The sequence below is a fragment of the Alternaria atra genome, assembly GCF_907166805.1.
Source record: "Alternaria atra isolate CS162 genome assembly, contig: 29, whole genome shotgun sequence".
Lineage (NCBI taxonomy): Eukaryota > Fungi > Ascomycota > Dothideomycetes > Pleosporales > Pleosporaceae > Alternaria > Alternaria atra.
The window spans coordinates 2,817,041-2,834,586 of NW_025091327.1; the positions used below are offsets into that span (position 1 = coordinate 2,817,041).

The 17,546-nt window shown below is 50.5% G+C and overlaps 7 protein-coding genes across 7 annotated transcripts; 2 read left to right on the forward strand and 5 right to left on the reverse strand.

Annotated features, from left to right (window-relative positions):
* Window positions 1-273: 273 nt before the first annotated feature.
* ALTATR162_LOCUS9255 (uncharacterized protein) lies at window positions 274-1,710 on the reverse strand (the record flags this gene model as incomplete). The annotated part of the gene is made up of 1 exon (XM_043316888.1): window positions 274-1,710. The coding sequence occupies one exon, from the start codon at window positions 1,708-1,710 to the stop codon at window positions 274-276; it is 1,437 nt and encodes a 478-aa protein (XP_043172823.1).
* Window positions 1,711-4,153: 2,443 nt separating this feature from the next.
* On the reverse strand, window positions 4,154-6,015 carry ALTATR162_LOCUS9256 (uncharacterized protein; the record flags this gene model as incomplete). Its single annotated transcript, XM_043316889.1, has 2 exons — window positions 4,154-5,460; window positions 5,517-6,015. The coding sequence occupies 2 exons, from the start codon at window positions 6,013-6,015 to the stop codon at window positions 4,154-4,156; spliced, it is 1,806 nt and encodes a 601-aa protein (XP_043172824.1).
* Window positions 6,016-7,658: 1,643 nt separating this feature from the next.
* ALTATR162_LOCUS9257 (uncharacterized protein) lies at window positions 7,659-8,864 on the forward strand (the record flags this gene model as incomplete). Its single annotated transcript, XM_043316890.1, has 1 exon — window positions 7,659-8,864. One exon carries the CDS (start codon window positions 7,659-7,661, stop codon window positions 8,862-8,864), a length of 1,206 nt encoding a protein of 401 aa, XP_043172825.1.
* A 758-nt stretch (window positions 8,865-9,622) lies between these two features.
* ALTATR162_LOCUS9258 (uncharacterized protein) lies at window positions 9,623-10,374 on the reverse strand (the record flags this gene model as incomplete). Its single annotated transcript, XM_043316891.1, has 2 exons — window positions 9,623-10,198; window positions 10,252-10,374. The coding sequence occupies 2 exons, from the start codon at window positions 10,372-10,374 to the stop codon at window positions 9,623-9,625; spliced, it is 699 nt and encodes a 232-aa protein (XP_043172826.1).
* A 591-nt stretch (window positions 10,375-10,965) lies between these two features.
* On the reverse strand, window positions 10,966-13,188 carry ALTATR162_LOCUS9259 (uncharacterized protein; the record flags this gene model as incomplete). Its single annotated transcript, XM_043316892.1, has 1 exon — window positions 10,966-13,188. The coding sequence occupies one exon, from the start codon at window positions 13,186-13,188 to the stop codon at window positions 10,966-10,968; it is 2,223 nt and encodes a 740-aa protein (XP_043172827.1).
* A 328-nt stretch (window positions 13,189-13,516) lies between these two features.
* ALTATR162_LOCUS9260 (uncharacterized protein) lies at window positions 13,517-14,832 on the reverse strand (the record flags this gene model as incomplete). Its single annotated transcript, XM_043316893.1, has 2 exons — window positions 13,517-14,432; window positions 14,483-14,832. The coding sequence occupies 2 exons, from the start codon at window positions 14,830-14,832 to the stop codon at window positions 13,517-13,519; spliced, it is 1,266 nt and encodes a 421-aa protein (XP_043172828.1).
* An 800-nt stretch (window positions 14,833-15,632) lies between these two features.
* Window positions 15,633-16,737, forward strand: ALTATR162_LOCUS9261 (uncharacterized protein; the record flags this gene model as incomplete). The annotated part of the gene is made up of 2 exons (XM_043316894.1): window positions 15,633-16,500; window positions 16,556-16,737. The coding sequence occupies 2 exons, from the start codon at window positions 15,633-15,635 to the stop codon at window positions 16,735-16,737; spliced, it is 1,050 nt and encodes a 349-aa protein (XP_043172829.1).
* Between the last annotated feature and the right edge of the window lie 809 nt (window positions 16,738-17,546).

A 17,546-nucleotide genomic window follows, 5' to 3' on the forward strand; every position in this document is an offset into this window, starting at 1 on the left:
GCGCCCCACCTTTGGCGCTGGCGCATCTGCTGAAACACATGATCATTCCCTTCGACTATGCCACAACTCCCGAAGAGGTCTGATCCAATACAACACACGCAACAAAACAAGAGGAAGCACTCGTCCCAACGATAACCTCATAAATAGTGCGAACGGTCAGAGCAGGGAGGGAATGTGATGACTTTGACTAGTGCAATGGCGCCCAGTGCAGGTCGATTTCTAAGTCTTTAAACTCAAACATATTTACGGCTTGAATATCAGGCTTCATCAACCTCATATTAAAGTGAAGTTTCTTGTCTCCTTGAGTAACGTATAAATCTTCCGTCCAGCCGGATCAAATGTCATGAACGTAAATCCTTTCCTAGATTTCCTCATGCCTTTCCGACGAGTAAATGTCGATTCGATGACGGCATTATCAAAGTCGAAGCCATGCACTCTCCCGTGACCAATAAGTCTGAAATATCCGTTCTCATAACTGCGCAACACCACTGGTGTTGCACAACCATAGATCGCACAGACTATGTCGCCCACCTTTGCTCCCTCAGGCATCAACCCCATGTATCGCCTCTGAGTAGTGACAAACTTCTGCGCCAAACATGTTTGGCTCATCTTTGGGAGCTGTGACAGACGATGCAGGAAGTTTGACAGCGCTGCGCACCCTAAAACATCGGATAGAGCATCGGCGTGTTTGGAGTGAATCTGTTTTTCGACATTGCCAAGCGTGACTTGGACATTCTCGATCGCTTGAGGAAGCGCAAGGCAGCCATCGGGTACCTGATCCTCTTTCCGAGTATCGTAGCCATTCAACATGCTCCATAGCGCGCTTGATAAGCTCTGTCCGGTTGGATATGGGGTACATGTTTGAGCCTGTCTTACGCATTCCTCGCTCCAGACCTTGAGCAATTCAAGGTGGTGATGACATTCTCTCGCTTCTTCCGTAAAGTCCTTGTTCTGCGGCCCGAAGGAATATGAGCTTTGATCCTGGGGAACGACTTGGGAGGATATTGTTTTGATCGTGTCAAATTGTATACCCGTGACCGTCAGTGTGTTCTCATGCCCGATTCTGAAATATGCTCCACAGCGATTGGTAATTTCACAAGGTATAGCAGTCCATGAGTTCGGGGTTTCTGAAGATTTTGGTAAGGGACGCCAAGAGTGACTTCCGTTCTTGTTGATGGGTTCTACGGGAAGATAGTCATGAACGACATGTGGCATGGGATTAGCCCAATCAGCTACCCAGGATGGAAGGTTGCTGGTACTGTTCGGCTCGTATCTTGCGAAGCGAAGTATCTCTAAAGATCTCGAAGTACAAATTATGGCCTTGGTAACGTTAGTGAAGAGCTCTTCCTTTGTCAACTTATAGTCGATCTCGAAAGGACGTTGCGGTAAGAGTTTGTCGCCGCAGAAATGCTCATAGCCCAATGTTCGCGCGTCACTGGCGAGGCTGAAGACGCCATAAATCTTATCCAATGGATTCGTAGCCTCCGCCCATCTTGTCTCTGCCATGAAGTTCAACAGAGTTCTTTTGAATTTGTGCTGCATGAAAAAATCCATATTCTCGAATTTCGCCTTCACTAGAAAGCTTAATTGCTCGAAGGCTACCTTCAGCGGCCCTCCGGAAAGTTCGTGTCGATTGGGATGGAAGGCCAGAACCGACTTCAGTATCTCAGCTCTTGCCAGAGAATAGATGAGCTTGAGGAACAGGTTCATCTCGACGATGTCTTTTCCGCAGATCATCACTGCATGTCGAGCGCACAATATCTCTTGTATGATCCACATACGGCGGAACCAGGGGCGATACAGTAGCTCACTGATCGCTCTCCATATCTTAGGATGTTGATTCATGGATGTCATAAGATAACCTCGCGGTACAGCTCCATCCCAATCAAGATGTTGTCTTAAGCCATGCAATCCGTCAATCGCAAGCTCACTGAATTCATCACTGTCTCCCAACCAAACCCAAACTACGCTTGCTCTTTTGTAAACTTCGTCCATGTGTGAGACTTGTCTTGCGCGCTCGTCCAGGTCTTCTTGATTGATGCACAGTGCATCGACCCAAATCGACGTCACTTTCCGTTTTCGGAGATGCAGCAACGCGAGATACAGATTTTCCGAAACGAGCGCGACTTTGCCTTGCAAAAGAATGGGTATCGAAGGAGCTGCTGTTCCCCAGGTGTATGAAAGCGCTGCGTATCTGTCCGCATATTCCAAGTCTATGTACATGAATCTGCATGAGATTGTGCTCATTGCATTTCCAGGTTGAATTCGTAACAGGCGGATTTCTCTATCACGAAGCGGACGCTGCGGTCGCGGCGCACGCTGAAGACTCCGTCGCAGATAAAGTGCTAGGGTGAAGGTCAATTGATACTTTCGTTGTATCAATCTGGAAGATGCACGTACTCTTGATATCGCGTAGTGGCTTCGATCGGACCCACAGCTTAGCTAGGAAGTGAATGCGAAATTGACGCGACATGCGTCTCCGAACAATTTGCCAGCCACGCATCTCATCGTTGAACATGATGTTTTGCTAACCCTTGAGTTCGGTTGCAGGATTGTGGTCGGGAGAGTAAGAAAGCTGTATCTCTGGTGTGCTGACAATTCTCGGACTCTGAAACGAGGCTGTGTCGCTTGCATGCAGTCGAAATTCAGGCTATGATTTTGGGGCTGAGGTGATCAGCATCGGGTCAGTGCACGAGTTTCACATTGCACCATCGATCAAATCAGAACCATGGGCAATTTCACAGTCTGACTATGCGAGCGCGAAATCGAGCTCTACACTCCTGTTAGTGAACTACAATGGAACATAGTATCGACGATGGTTGGCTAGATCAAACGGAGGGTGCTGAGGCGGTTCGTTGAAGCGTGGCTAAGATCTGGAGTGGTAGAAGAGGCATGGAGAAAGGGAATTGATCTCTTCTTCCCTACGTCCTCTAGTCGCAGACCAACAAGATAACCTTTGATAAGAGAAATAGTCCAATGAAACAACCATACCCAGCTTGTGACCAAAGTACCATGGCTCATGTAGAGGCCATAGCTAAGTGAATCTCTCGTGGGATTGTGATGAATCCTCTTTTCGCATATACTGTTGCGCCAAATTCACACCCTACTGCGAATGGTAGATCGAAGAATCAGTCCAAAAGCTCCGCTCGGCGGTGCATTTAAGACTGCGTAAGCACGTTATACTTTGCAAGGAGACACTTGACGGATTCGAAAATGAAGGAGCTCTCGGATCTAATGCCACGACGTGCAGGATCCTTACCTGGCGAGCTTGATCGAAAGTAGGTGTACCGAAGTCTTGCGTATACCTACATACTCTGTGCGGCTGAGAGTTCGACAGGGGCATCGACATCATTGGCACAAAAAGTATTGGATCCTGTGGGCTCTGAGGAAGGTAGCTCGACGTCTCAGATCAGCGTTGTCTTATCCCCTATACTTCCTCTCAAACATGTTGTCGTGTGCGCATTCAACAACAACTTCCGACTGGTCTTTCGATGTCATCTGGAAACCCTGTTTGGAGATAGCGATTTTGAAGTCGCCGGTGGTAGCGTGTTTGCGCAGTAACAAAACTCGCAGTTCAACGTTCTGGAGTAGGGGTTCATGACGCCGTCTTCCGGTGAGAGCTCCGGCGTGGACTACACAATGGGTGATATAGTGAGATTAATCTGGGGTAATGCGCGTGGTTAGAGGAGGAAAGAGAGTTTAGGTTAAGTATCATTCCTTCATACCGCTGATAGCAGCGTCTTGTGTGGGCGCTTGAGGTGAGAGTGACTCGCGGTGACGCGCGCTTTCCCACCTTGACCTCTGAGCACGAGCATAGCAAAATACCGCGGCTGTTCTGCATAGACCTCCTGGAGCCCCGTGTGCCCTTCACAGCCCTCCGTTGGGTCTCTACAAGTGTCTTCTCCTTGTCGGAGGTTGAGTAGGCACACATGCGTGTAGATCACATTCACCCAAAACGATTCAATACGCCTATGCCAATCTAACTGTAGTGTACAACCCGCGCTACCAAATCTTCTATCTCCATCGAAAGTGCTAGTGGATCTGCCTGCAAGACACCTGTAGATCCCATATTACACAGCTTTCATGAATGTCGGCTTGTGACAATACTATCCTTAGACGACCATCTTCCCCTGACCGACCTTGTTTCGCTATTTTACCTTGTCCATTTTGGCCCCTTCTTCTTCTTTTGCGCACGCTGTAGACCTCCACTCTTTTTCGGGGGTTTCTGGATACTCACCTCTTGAGGCAGCGGCTCGCACATGCGGTCGAGAGAACTGAGCATTTCGGGCTTGAGCACCCACTCCCCCGACTCTTCGACTTGTATATACGGCTCTTGTAGAATCCACTCTCGCCACTTCCTCAAAACCTTGACTACGTGCGATTGGGCGGCATCGAACCACTCTTTGTGCATTTTCCCACAACCTTCGCATTGCCTTCTTTTCCTGTATTCCTTCAGCTCAGCGTGTACAAGCTGCTCGACGCGATGCGCATGAGGTATCTCCACCTGACATTCCGTACTAGAATGGTAGACATGTTCGCGGCCGCATTCTTTATTCCAACTCGCAAGCCGTTTGGTAAGATCTTTAGTGTAACCAATCTTGACCATGCCGAAATACTCTTTGTCCCAGAATAGGTATACGAAACCCGGTTTCTGAGCTATTACCCCTAACGGAGCAGTAGCCTTCTCATGTACAGCATCGAAGACGGAGAGTTTCTTGGACTTTATCGATTGATAGGGTATGAAGTTCGATGAGAAGGAGACCTGCGTTGTGGCCACAACAGAATGAACCTTGGATACGGGTTTTAGAACTATCTTGGGCTGTGTAGCTGGCTTGGGGTCGGTCGCGATGGTGTGGAGCTCGGGATCGTGATCTTCAGGCGCGTCTGGGTTACAAATTGCATCGACCCATCGCGCAAGAGTCGAGCGATCCAATTGCGTCATTTCTCCAATGTCTTGAACTCGGCTACGCAATTGCGCCATCCTAAATTCAGCTTTGGGTTGTTGAAGCACCGTATTTCGGTGGGTGCCGCACATGACTAACTCTACAAGCTCCTCGATATGGCCTAGCATGCCAAAGTAGTCTTCGTGAGTCCCACATCGTCCCAGCTTCTTCAAAATGCTGTCAACATCTCGGGATGATCGCTTAGAATTCTTGCACCGTACGGAAGGATTTCCCACAAGCGATGCAACGCACTTCGTCGATTCACTGGCCAGTCTCCTATAAAGATTGTGTGGTGTGATTTGTTCCAATAGCTTCCAAAATGTGGTTCGCGACGGCGGGGTACTGGTGATTCCGATGTTGCTCTTTTTTTCATCAAGTGCAGCATGTATGGCCGATGTCACTGGTGCTTTGCTGCCGGTCTTGGAGCGTGTGCGCGAACTGACGGAATCGTTGGTGAACACAAATGAAGGGTTGATGTTGTATTTCACGCAAGAAGATGCAACGCTCTTCTGGGAAACTGGTGTATGTCAGTCAGATACGATACTGTCAGCTTCAAGATTGATGTACACGCACTTGCTTCGAGCTCGAATGTGAGGTTTCGAAAAATCTTAAATGGCCGGACAAGATCATCCTGCGGTGCCACATCCTCCTGTCCGGAAACTCGTTGCTTGGTCACTGAACCGACTTCAACACCAAACGAAAGCTTGGAAACTGGAGTGAAGTGTAGCATTTTGGAAGACCCAGAGGGTGTAGGGGGTGTCAAAGGCGTCAGGATATTGCGTGAAGAGGCTACGCTTGACTTGCCAGAGGGCGTCTCGGGAGGATCCCAAATGTCATTCAGGTCTGCCGGAAACGATGCAGTCGAACTCATTGACATCGGGGACAACCATGAGAAGTTCTTCGAGTCCTGTAGAGGTAGGCGATTGCGACCATCATCCCTCGGAAGAGAAGTTGGCAGGATAGTAGCACACGGCTGGCGGAAGGCGGTTGCTTTGCGAGGCGTAATATATTCCCTCTTGATCGTCTTCTGAGAGAAACTGTCTACGCTCATGTCCTGAGAAACGAAAGTCATGATGATGGCTCTAGTTCAAGGCTTGGATGAATGATGATAATGATGAGAAAATGAACTTAAGGCCAAAGTGAGGAAGATGGATGTACTGTCGATGACACCAAGAGCTTGATTCAAGCCAGTATATAGTCTTCAGCTTCAGTGGACAAGCATCACACTTAAAACTAAAGATTCATCGGCGTCTATATCGCCGAAGCCTCCAGAATACTGCAATGTCAGGCTCAGACGTTACGATCGCATGATACTCTAAGCGCAAAGGCTGCAGGGTAGTCCAATCGCGCAGCCACACTACTACTATGGGCAGGTGAACTCCCCTCCAAAACGTGTAGGAGCAGCCTAAGGCTAAGATGGATGCGTAACCTTGAGGCTTGCGTTTTGAATCTTTGGTGGCTGCATGACCCGTGCCGCAGAGCCGCAGGTGGCTGCCTTGCTCAGCCTACTTCAACCCATGGACGAAGGTGACGAGCGTTAACTACTCATTGGCAAGACTGGAACATCAGCTTGTCCTCTATGACATACAATAAATTTATCAAAAAGAGGTCTGACACTGGCAATCGTGATGTTGAAGGATGGACCAGGGACATTGATGGAATGCAGCCTTTCTCGATTGCTCTGAATATTGGCCCCATACAGAAACATAGCTTCGAAACCTCTCGCGTAATATGTAGTCCTATACACTGTAATTCCAGAAGCATGCATGCGCCATCTCGCGTTCAAATTGTGTTAGACGCCTTCCTACCATTTGCCGTTTTCCGATCAGGACGTGGGGTTTGAAACAAACGTCATGATCTTTTCGTGGGCCGTGCTGACATTCGCGCCCCCGGCGAACATTTGATAGTTATTATGAACCATGGAAAGGTCACGAAGCAGAGGGGTCGTAAGAGACTGGTGAGCGTCTTGACGATTCCTATTCAGCTGGGACCAGATGAATCTCATGAAGCTGCGGAGTCGAGTGGATACGATGAAGCTTTAGTGTGTCCAAAGCAATCACCCAGTAGTGTAAACGTGGAGAGTGGGTCAGCCGGCCCCGCGCGGGAGAGCGGCTTAGCGGAAGCCGCTGCGCATCGGCTGTGTACCCCCCGACACGCCAGCCACGCAATCAACACTACTCCTTCTATTTGAATCTTCTTCTGTTTACGCTCGAATCCTAACGGATGTGACTGTATGATCCTCAATATTAGTGGGGCTTAAGTATATGCCGTTGTTTTAACGAAGCCCGTGAGAAGATATCTCGCTCAAACGGGCTATAGTAAGAAGTCGCGTTCGCCTAGGCTGTGATCTAAGCAGCGAAAAGCGAAGACATGGACGAGAATGTTGAGATCCTTCCTTGCGAGATGAACTCTCTATCTCCTTAATCGTGCAGCGATGGTCTGTGCCCTCCTCATTATTGTAAAACTGTGGCTGACGCACCAAGCCCATCTCTCCTGAGTTCTTTCGGTTGCATGCCCGTTCGTGCAGGAGATCCGTGTACTGCTTTGCGGCGCAGCAACGTCACTGCAACTAGTCAACTCTGCACCTTCCAAATCTTGTTACGATAACACCATAAAACTAGTAGAGTCTACTGCGTTCTTCTTCTGAAGATATCGACTTGATTCCTTCTCCAACCCCGCTTTCACAAGCGGTCTACCAAGATCTTGCTGTTTTCCATGGCTCGCCAGGTTTCGCTTGCTTCAGGCTCGATTGACCAAACGGTCACCCCTGCACGCAGACGAAATGCAAGCAAAAGACTGAATGCTTCCTTTCAAACACCAGAGACATCATCAATCACCAGGTCAGACTCGCCCAGAACACCAGGTTCTACGCCAGAAACCCCGATCTTGATAGACTCGGACGACGAAAGAAACAATACACCTACCAAGCAAAAGCAGCCGAGTAATCGACCTTCACCAAACAGCTCAGGGAGGATCCCAAGATTCGGGCAACTGGACATTCCAGTCCGCGCTAAGCATACGACGAGTCTGAGTGCTAGAGAAGAAGCCCAGGACAGCAAAGGCAACGAGGATAGAACGAGTGATGCCCAAGTGGACAAAGAAGATACTAGTAACTGCACACAGCTGGTACATGCTAGACTGGGCTCAGTCGCTTGTGAGAAACTTCCAAAATCTGAAGAGGAGGGCCATCTATACATCTTCCATGATCCGAAGCACAAGGGTGCAGTCAAGCTTGGATATTCAAAAGATCCCAATAGACGTACCAAGGAACACGAAAAATGCGACCTCGATTTGTTCTTCGTCCATATCTCAGGGCGGGTCAAAGCAATGAAACGTGCAGAGCAGCTCATCAAGGCCGACTTGAGGCACTTGCGGAGGCCATGGAAGTGCTCTACTTGCAAGCATACTCACGAAGAATGGTTCGAGATCGATGAAGAGACAGCAAAAGAAAGAGTGTCTCTTTGGGTCGATTGGATCAACGATTGCGATCCCTATGATACGCGTGGAAACATCAAACCACTCTGGAGGTACCTGATAGAGTATGGGAGGAAACCCCGAGAAGATCTTGGCACTAAGAATCACGAAGCTCGATGGAGACACTGGAACTGGGTCTTGTCAGAGCCTGTACCTACCGACATACTGGGATTCCAAAAGCACGAGAAGAAGTTCAGCAGTATCAGGAGGCGGACGATGCCGTCACAGTGGGATGGCAGCGACCAAATTGCTCTTACCCATCAGCAGACTGTCACACATGTTGACGAAACCTCGATCGAAGCACTGAAGGCGTTGGGAATTAGCCAGTTCCTTCATGCAGCAACACAAAGGGCATCAACGGGCGGTATTAATTGGACGCTGAACATAAACGTCCAGTGTGAGGCTCATGTTTCTCAAGAGAAACTCTCAGCCAAGGGGTCTTCATGAAACTGATCTGGTAGTTTAGAAATTAGTATACCTTTCTTTAGCATTCATCATTACAATATAGGCTGCTAAATGTTTTAGTTATTTAAACTGTAGAATTTACTATTCCTCGTCCGTTTTGGGCTTGTCATGCTACTGATTCTTGCCTTTTTCATGTGCGTGAATCTCCACATCTTAGCCTTCTCCCACCGCAAGCCTGCAACGTCATTCCTCATCTGTAATACTGAACGAGTTTTCAACGATACAAAGGTGAGTAGGCGTTTACGCTCACACAGGCGATCTGCAACCAGACCTTATATCACCCGAACGAAATCGCTGACCAGTCCTAACACTCTTGACCACACATGCACACTCTTCGACTGAGCTGCGCATAATACCTAGGTATGAGGGCAAGCCCAGCCTCGCAACTGTAGAGGCCTCTATGTACAGCCAAACTTAGGTTGGCGCCACCAATCACGCTACAGCTATGGACCGAGGTGTCAAACGCGAATCAAAGTAAAACAACAGGACTACGCTGTGAGTTCAGTGGTGAGGAACAGAGAGGCTGGGGTGCCCTAGAAAGCAAAGAACACCGAGTGGTAACAGTAACGGTGTTTTCTCCGCTATTTACATGTGAATGCCGAATGCGAGCACACAAAGAGGTATATATGGCAGGCAAAGCAGAAGATCAATAGCAACGTGCAGTCTAAGATATATACAAGGACACTCTTACAAGGTCAAATGCTAGCTAGTATACCAATATTTTCTTCCCGCGCTATCGCCTAGCACTTGAACACTGCCGGTCCAGGACTAGTGTATGTCTTGCTGCCCGTGTAAAGGTTGTAAAGGATACCAGCATCATTCTGCTTATACGCACCAGGGAAAGACACAGTAGCAGGCGTCTTACTCGCCTCACCCCCAATGATATTGAGTTGCGCACACTCCATGTAAAACTGTGCGCCCATACTCGAACTCGCCGAGTGCAGCGCAATCAACTCTCCCCTGAGCAAATACTGCCCAGGCGCAATGCACTTGGGGATGGTAATCGTTTGGACACCTTTGTTGGCGATGAGGCGATCAACGCCCCATTTTGTGCCGTCAAAGGCATCTTCCGAGATCTTGAACCAGCCGTTGCCGACGCCCGAGTCGGTCTTTGCGTCGCTGACTTTCTTGAGGTAGGCCATTACGGGGCCTTTGTGCGAGGCGTCGATGACGTCCGAGGGCCCTGAGGTGAGGGTGTGGCGCCATGTTAGGGTGGCCGTGGAGCCAGCTTGGAGGGTGATGACCGTGGAAGTTTTGGCGGTGGGGTTGGGGCCGCCGTTGCAGACTATGTCGTTGCTGGATACGTCGTTGATGGGCTGAGGCGGCATTAGATGGAGTAAGATTGGATTTGAAGCGGGAGGGAACTTACACCGTCGTAGGAGGGGACGCGGACACCGTCTCCTACTGCACCGCCATTGACACTGACGAAGATTGTGTGTGCGGATGCTGAGCTGGCTGCTGCAGCAAGAACAAGAGAGGTAGAAAGCTTCATTTTCCGGTTGGTGTTGCTTGGATTGGAGTGCTGGGGTTGAGCTTGATGCTCCAATGTCGATGTCGTCCCCGTAGCTTATAAACAACTTCTCTACCCCAACATCCGAGCTTGCAACCCAAACCCAAGCTTTACAGATATATTACATGTCCGATGATGTCGCACACGTATTACCGGATGCGAACAAGTCCAAGTTTTACACCCTAGGTGGGCGGAGCATTTCCTTTGTATCCACCAACTGCATCGCGTGCCACCACGGCACAACCTTCAACCACGTGCTACCAAGCAGCGCTATACCAACCAAAACCCGGATGGTAAAGACCGTATCGCTGTAGTTGCAACTCGATTATATTAAGCAATGTGTAGGACGTGTCGAATGTTCTTCGAAGGCTTAAGCGAGCTTGACTTTAGCCAATGGCTTAGCCGTGTGTAGATTGCAGGGCCCGCGTAGGCCAAGGCTCCCGGGGATAGAGTGCCGCCTCATATGAAGAGGCTTACTTGTGACCCGGTTGACGTGTTTCCGCTAGTGCAGAAGTGCCGACCCGATCGCGACGTTTAGGTTTCTGTTGGAAGGATAGACCGCATGCGAAACGCTTAGGCAAGCGTGATGTCTTGGAGCGCGATATCCTCCATAGACATGACTTCGCCCTCCATGATCCCATGTACGTACGCTTCACCCAATAGCTCGAACTTTCCAACGTCTCCACCAACTTGCTTCCTCCTAATTACAAAGGGTACACATGCCCTATCAAAGATAGCAACCTCATCACCAAGTTGGGCACCTCTTGGCACTAGCGCAAAGTAACCCTTCTCGGTTACAGCAAACCGGCGCATCTTCAACGCGGCCCGCAGCGCCGTGTGCAAGTCTTCCAGAATCTTTGCTGGCTTCCTGATCTTGAGACTATCGAGGTTGAAGTGACCTTTCTGCCGTCGGATGCTCATAGTCTGGCCGGGGAGGGAGAGAGACTTTCCTGTTGTGGCATCGAGGATCAAACCGAATACCTCGTTGTGATCTTTTGAGGGTGGTGCAACGCCCGAGCCGTCACGTCCTGCGAGCAATGTGTGTAGAAAGGCGTCGTAGGTTGATGTGCCTAGTAAGAGGTATGTGTGCGTTCGACCCGCACCCATGATAAGCTCGGCGTAGGATTTTAGATCACTATTGCTCAGTAGCGGATCGTTGATATCGAGGATAGGATCTTGGCTGACATTGCCTATGATGGCGATGGTATCGAAAATCTTGCCGCACAGCGTGATCTCCTGCTTGTCGCCGCTCAAGATAACCCTCGGTGGTTGCGCTCCTGTGACAGGCCTACCGCCTGCGCAATACAGAGCCCAGGATTTTGTCAAGTAGCCCAAAGCATCGGTTACACGCGGGGTGCTCCAGTCAGGTACCCACGATGGCCGGAGTGGCTCCTCATGATCGACGCAGCTCAGCAGCTCATATATGCGTAGCGGTATCTCGGTTAAGCAGGCATCATGATAGACTTCTCTAGCAGAAACCTCTGGACGATAATCCGGTACTACAGTCGAATCTGCTATGCCCAGTACACCGTAAATCTTGTCTTTTGGTTCCGTCGCTTGTGCATATCGTGTCGACACCAGAATGGTCAGTAAAGCTTCTTGTTGGACAAGTGTCAAGCCTTGCAATCGATCAGCCTGTATCGAGTTGGTCACGGTCGCTCCTTGTGGTGGCAGTGTCCAAGCGTTCCGCACTTCGCCATACCTTTCGACCAACGCGGCATCTGCTGTTAGCCAGCCAAGAAGATGCGTTTCTCTCAGATCGTGACACCATGCTGCGAAGTCGTCCCAGCAAACCTCGGCCTTGCCACACTTGATGAACAGATTTCTTGAAAGAACGGCTTCTTGTATGGTCCACAATCTACCGAACCAAGGTCGCCGGAGGAGTTGGCGGACGGCCCACCATGCTCGATCTGAACTAGACGGAAAGTCCAGCCTCTCAAAGTCAGCGGGCGTCACTTGCGCATCAGTCCCTTGAAGCCGCACGTAGACGGTCTCCATCAAGTCGAGAGCCAGAACTGGGTCTTCTCCGTTATCGTCGCCGAGCCATATGAGGGTGTTGGTAGCATGTGTATAGATCATGCCCATCAGTGGAATCTGTTGCACCTTCTCAGGGGTGTCGAGTTGGTTAATGCAGATTTGATCCGTCCATAGAATAACACTATGCTCATTTGACCGTAGATGTTCCAAAGCTCCAGCGAGGGTTGCTGTTATCTTTTTTTGCCCATGCTCAAAAGATATGGTGTGGTCGAAGTCAGGTGCACCCCAGACATAGCTCAGCGCAGTAAACCAAACTGGTTTCCCAGTGACAAGTGAAACAGCATGATTGGTGTGTCTGGTAAAGGTCAAGGTTCTTCTACTCGTGTTTGCTGGATTGTCGAAAGGCTGGGTATATTGCTCCTCTCTTGCAGGATGCGAGAAGTCGATGCTGACTGTGTGTAGAGTTCCTTGCAACGGGCTTCCAGGTTCTCCTGCATGCAGCTCCAAGACGCGAATTTCTCCATCCATCAGTGGTTGGTAAAGCTCTGATGGTGGCGCATTTGGACGCTGGCCCCCCTGGGGCCTCTTTTGCTCCACAAAGCCCTGGACATGAGCTTGCGCAATCTCATCTAGCCGGCCGTCAACTCCGGCAGGACCTTCAAACGTAGCAGGTTGAAAGACGGCCGTCTTAGAGAGTGCGGAGAAAAAACAGTTGCAGGCACCTGATGCATGACGAGTTAGCAAGCGATATCGGCGAGACGAGCTGAGGCGGAAGCACTGCACCTTGCGCGTTCGTCGCGCACGGACAAGAGTAGGCATGCTCGATATGGTAGTACGTTTTCTGAGGATTAGCCATGTTGTTGTGGTGTTGCTAAACGTGAGATGAGAAGTCAGGTCGCAGTTTCAGCAGGTATGAGATTCGGGCCTAGGCCCGACTCGGAGTGGGGGCCATTACAAGAGGGCAGGAGCTGGCGACAAGAAGTGTTTGAAAGTTGTAATCCTTATACATTACTCTGTTGTCGTTGATGACATGCCACTGAGTCGTTCGCTGGTTACTTTTCATACGTTTGTAGCGATACCAATGAACATGAAGCTTCTGCTCGGCTTCAATTGTGCGTCCACTGCATGTTCACATAACATTGCCGCTTCAGTCCGCAAGCCCCAAGAATTGTGTGATACCATGACCCTTGGCCTGTCCGCCTTTGTTCTTCTTTCTCTTCTTGCGCTTCTGCTTTGGCTCGTCCTCGTCGCTACTTTCGTCCATATCCTCGTCGCTATCGCCACTTTCATCGCTCTCGTGATCCCGCTTGCCATTGGCAGGCTCCTCCTCATCATCGTCGACATCCTGCCAAGTTTGTTCGCCCCATACTTTGACGGTCTTTCCACCGCTGCTTATCATTCGACCAGTGACGTCGAAACCAAGGCCGATGACGCTCTCCTTGGACAACTCGTCGTGCTTGAGCTCTGCGACAATCTTATTTGGGCCGAGCTTAGCAAAGCGAATATCTCCGTTGCCCAAGCCTACTGCAATGTGCTTCCCACCAGGTCCAACACCGTCTGGTACGACTGTGATGGAGTCTAGACTCTCACCGCCCCCCTTGGAGCGATCGACGATGATACGCTCGTCTTGGTCGTCCCAGACTCCGCGCTCCCAGAGTGTGAGTACACCATCGCCTGCACCAACTATGACCTTTTCACCCACACTTGAGCCCTTCTTTGGCAGTCCGGTGACAATGGTGGAACAGAGCAGCTCCTCCTCTTGATCCTCGCTACGGACCATGACACCCCTCCGCAGATCGGTGACGGCCAGTGTGCTGCCACCTGTTGTGACCCATTGCTTGCTGAAGCCACTAGTACTCGCTTGCGTGGGTGGTAGAGGTGTGAGGGAGGAAACGTAGTCGTCGTGCGGGTGATGCGTGTTCTCAGGCCTCAAGGACACCTTGTCGCCACCCTTGAGATTCCTAATGTCGTAGATGTGCAGCGCGCCGGAGTCAGTAGTGAGGATGAGGGATTGCGGCGAGAGAGCGTAGACGAGCGTCGGCGCATCGACACCGCCATTGGCGCTATGCGGTGTCAGTATTGCCCAAACGAGTCTTGTGTCTGGGCTACTCACGGATCCAGCGGTACAGCAATCTTCGCAGTAACGTGGCCGGTCATGCAGTCTGCGACCTTGACGATGCCATCTGTGCCTGCCGAGTACAAACTTGTGCCATCGACGCTGTATCCGAGTGTCCGGCAGCTTCCCTTGTGTCGCCGTGTGCGCCAGACACTGTCTATGGTACCGAAGCCTTTCTCCGAGGCCAATGTCGTGTCATCGTCGTCGCTGTCGCTCGCGCCAGAAGGCAGCCTGTATGTCTGCACATGGCCGCTAGCCAAGCCTACAGATATAATCGGCTCTTCTGGATGAATCGCCTGCACGAAGATATCGTGCTCCACCGGAAGTGCGCACAAATTCTCAAACATCTTCGGGCTAAGGATGCTGTGCAGAGTTGGATGCATTCCGCGACAGCTTCGATAATTTTTGTGGAGCCGCGGCTGGTTGCAGGCCAGCTGCAGCCAATGGCCTTGGCAGGCACGCTTCGCACGTGGGCGAGCTTTCACATCCAACATCACCACGTAGGCTATCTCGGCTATATTACTTCCATTCTCTCATCAACTCAGGCAGCATCTTTACACTAATGGTGTATGAAAGGTGATGAACGGAGAAGACCAAATGTCGCAACCAATCCATCAGATATTATGCATTTGCTCCGTGCTATAACTCTCCAACGTCAAGCTGTTCCACATGGCATGCATGCACCTCGAAAGCATCTGCACTACATTCAGCCATTTCCCCTCGAGCAAGCTTGACGGCACCCGAAACCAGGTCTATGGACCACAAGTCTTCCACTGGCAGCTTCGCAAGAGAACTCCGAACAAGTTTTTCCTCCCAATCACGGCCGTGCTATACAACACGATGTTTCCCCATCAGGTTTCTGATCTCCATCGGCCCATCGTTAATGATGCTTGGCCACCGACGCGACAGGAAGGTCGACTCCCTCCCTCATGCGCCAAACCTCCACAGGCAATGCAGCCGAATCACGTTTGCTAATGATTGGCTACCGGCAACATGAACGGCTCTTCTCCAAGTTCACCGTTGTGCATCCGGCGCAAAGACGTCCGACGTCACGCATGTCTTAAAGAGACCCTGGAACCCATCGTTCTTCCGCTTGACAGGCGTTGGATCAGCATCTGAAAACAATTTAATATATAATCTGCCCAACATGCTTGCTTCGTCGCTTCTTTATGGTCTTTTGGCCGCTGCCTCCTCGGTTAACGCGTACCATCACGCAAAGACTATCAACTACACTGTCGTAACCGGTATCTTCCAACAAGACGATAATGCTACCAATCCATCAACTTTCGATTTCCTCAGCACGAATTTCGGTCTGATCAATCGTACGTACCCCAGCGACGCATCCCACCCGGATCGCAAACACGCAACCCAATGGCAACGTCTTGCGCACTATCTCTCCACCCTGAACAACAAGGCACCGCGCAATGAACGCTACACCCTCTTCTTCATGGGTCGTCACGGCGAAGGCTTCCACAACGTCGCCGAATCCTACTTTGGCACCCCGGCGTGGAACTGCTACTGGTCCGAACTAGATGGCAACGGCACCGTCACGTGGGCTGATGCACAGCTCACGGAAACCGGTATCGAGCAAGCAAAGGTTGTAAACACCTTCTGGAAACACCTCATAAAGGATGAAAAGATTTCTCCGCCAGAGACATTTTACACTAGCCCATTGCACCGCTGCCTCGACACTGCCAGGCTCAACTTCGAGGGTGTACCGCTTCCGCGCAAGAACCCCTTTGTGCCTGTCGTCAAGGAATTTTTGAGGGAGGGTATCAGCGCACATACTTGCGATCGTCGCAACAGCAAGTCCTACATCAGGAAAAACTTCCCTGGCTTCAAGTTTGAGAAGGGTTTCGCGGAGGAAGACCCGTACTGGACTGAGCTGTTCGCCGAGCCACGCGCAAACCAAGACGCTCGTTCCAAAGCTGTTCTCGACGACATTATCAGCAATGATGATAGCACGTACATCTCCATTAGTTCACACTCTGGTGAGATTGGAAGTCTGCTACGAGGTAAGTTCTCTCTTCGTTGCTTTGGTAATATGTGAAGATATTAACGACAACGCAGTCCTCGGCCACCGTGAGTTCCGTCTTGCGACTGGAGCTGCTATCCCCGTTTTGGTCAAGGCAACGACGATTAATGCTCCTGCTCCTCCTACTACCAGTTTGCCGTACACACCGCAGAAGACGTGTGCTCCCCCGCCTACTATCCGTGACTCGAGCTGCAACGACTGCTCGTGCTGCACTTAGATTGATGTTTACAGGGGACGGGGTGCACTTTGGGTTTCTTGTATATAATTGAAACTAGATGTCAAGTCCGATACACGCAATGTTATTTGTATCCGATTTGCACTCCAGAATATCGGTGTTCCAGAAGGATTTCTTCCAACTCTGATGACTTTCAATCTCGCTTGCCTGCCGTCTTTTTCATTCGGACTATCCCGTTGTATTTTGCAATCACCACCACTATCCGTGCCGACAAGAAGGGTCCATGCTCCTTAGTACAAATCACTCTGTCGGCAAGGAAAATCCCTTGAAAATGTATGTACCCAGGAAGTAAACAACAAACATCCACTCTTCAAGATCATCCTCGGACCTACCAGTCTCGAAAACAACAACATGCTCCCTCCCTGCACCAATCAAGCGATCGACCGTTATGGCTGCCGTACCACCCAAAGTTTATATCCTCACTCCAGCGGAAGAGCGCGGAAATCACCGATTGGCAGGACGCGGCAGAAGGCTCGTCATGGCATTTGGTACGGTGTTTGACTTGTTACGCCAACTTCATCAAAGTAGCTCCCAGCTCCGATCACCAACTCTTCCACCAATGTGAGGGCTGAAAGTGGGTTTTAAAAAGGCCCGATTGAGATCGAGATCTTGGTACGCTAGCGCCGCCGCCCGCCACTTCAACGCTCAAGCCATCCTGTCCACGTCTACCGCTGGAGATCTAGATGGAGACCGGAGCCTCTCTAGCGTCGGATGAGACGAGTTAGTGTACCAAACTGTTGTTTTGGCCGGCAGTGGTTGTAGCGGCATCGAAAACTAAACCTTGGATGCCC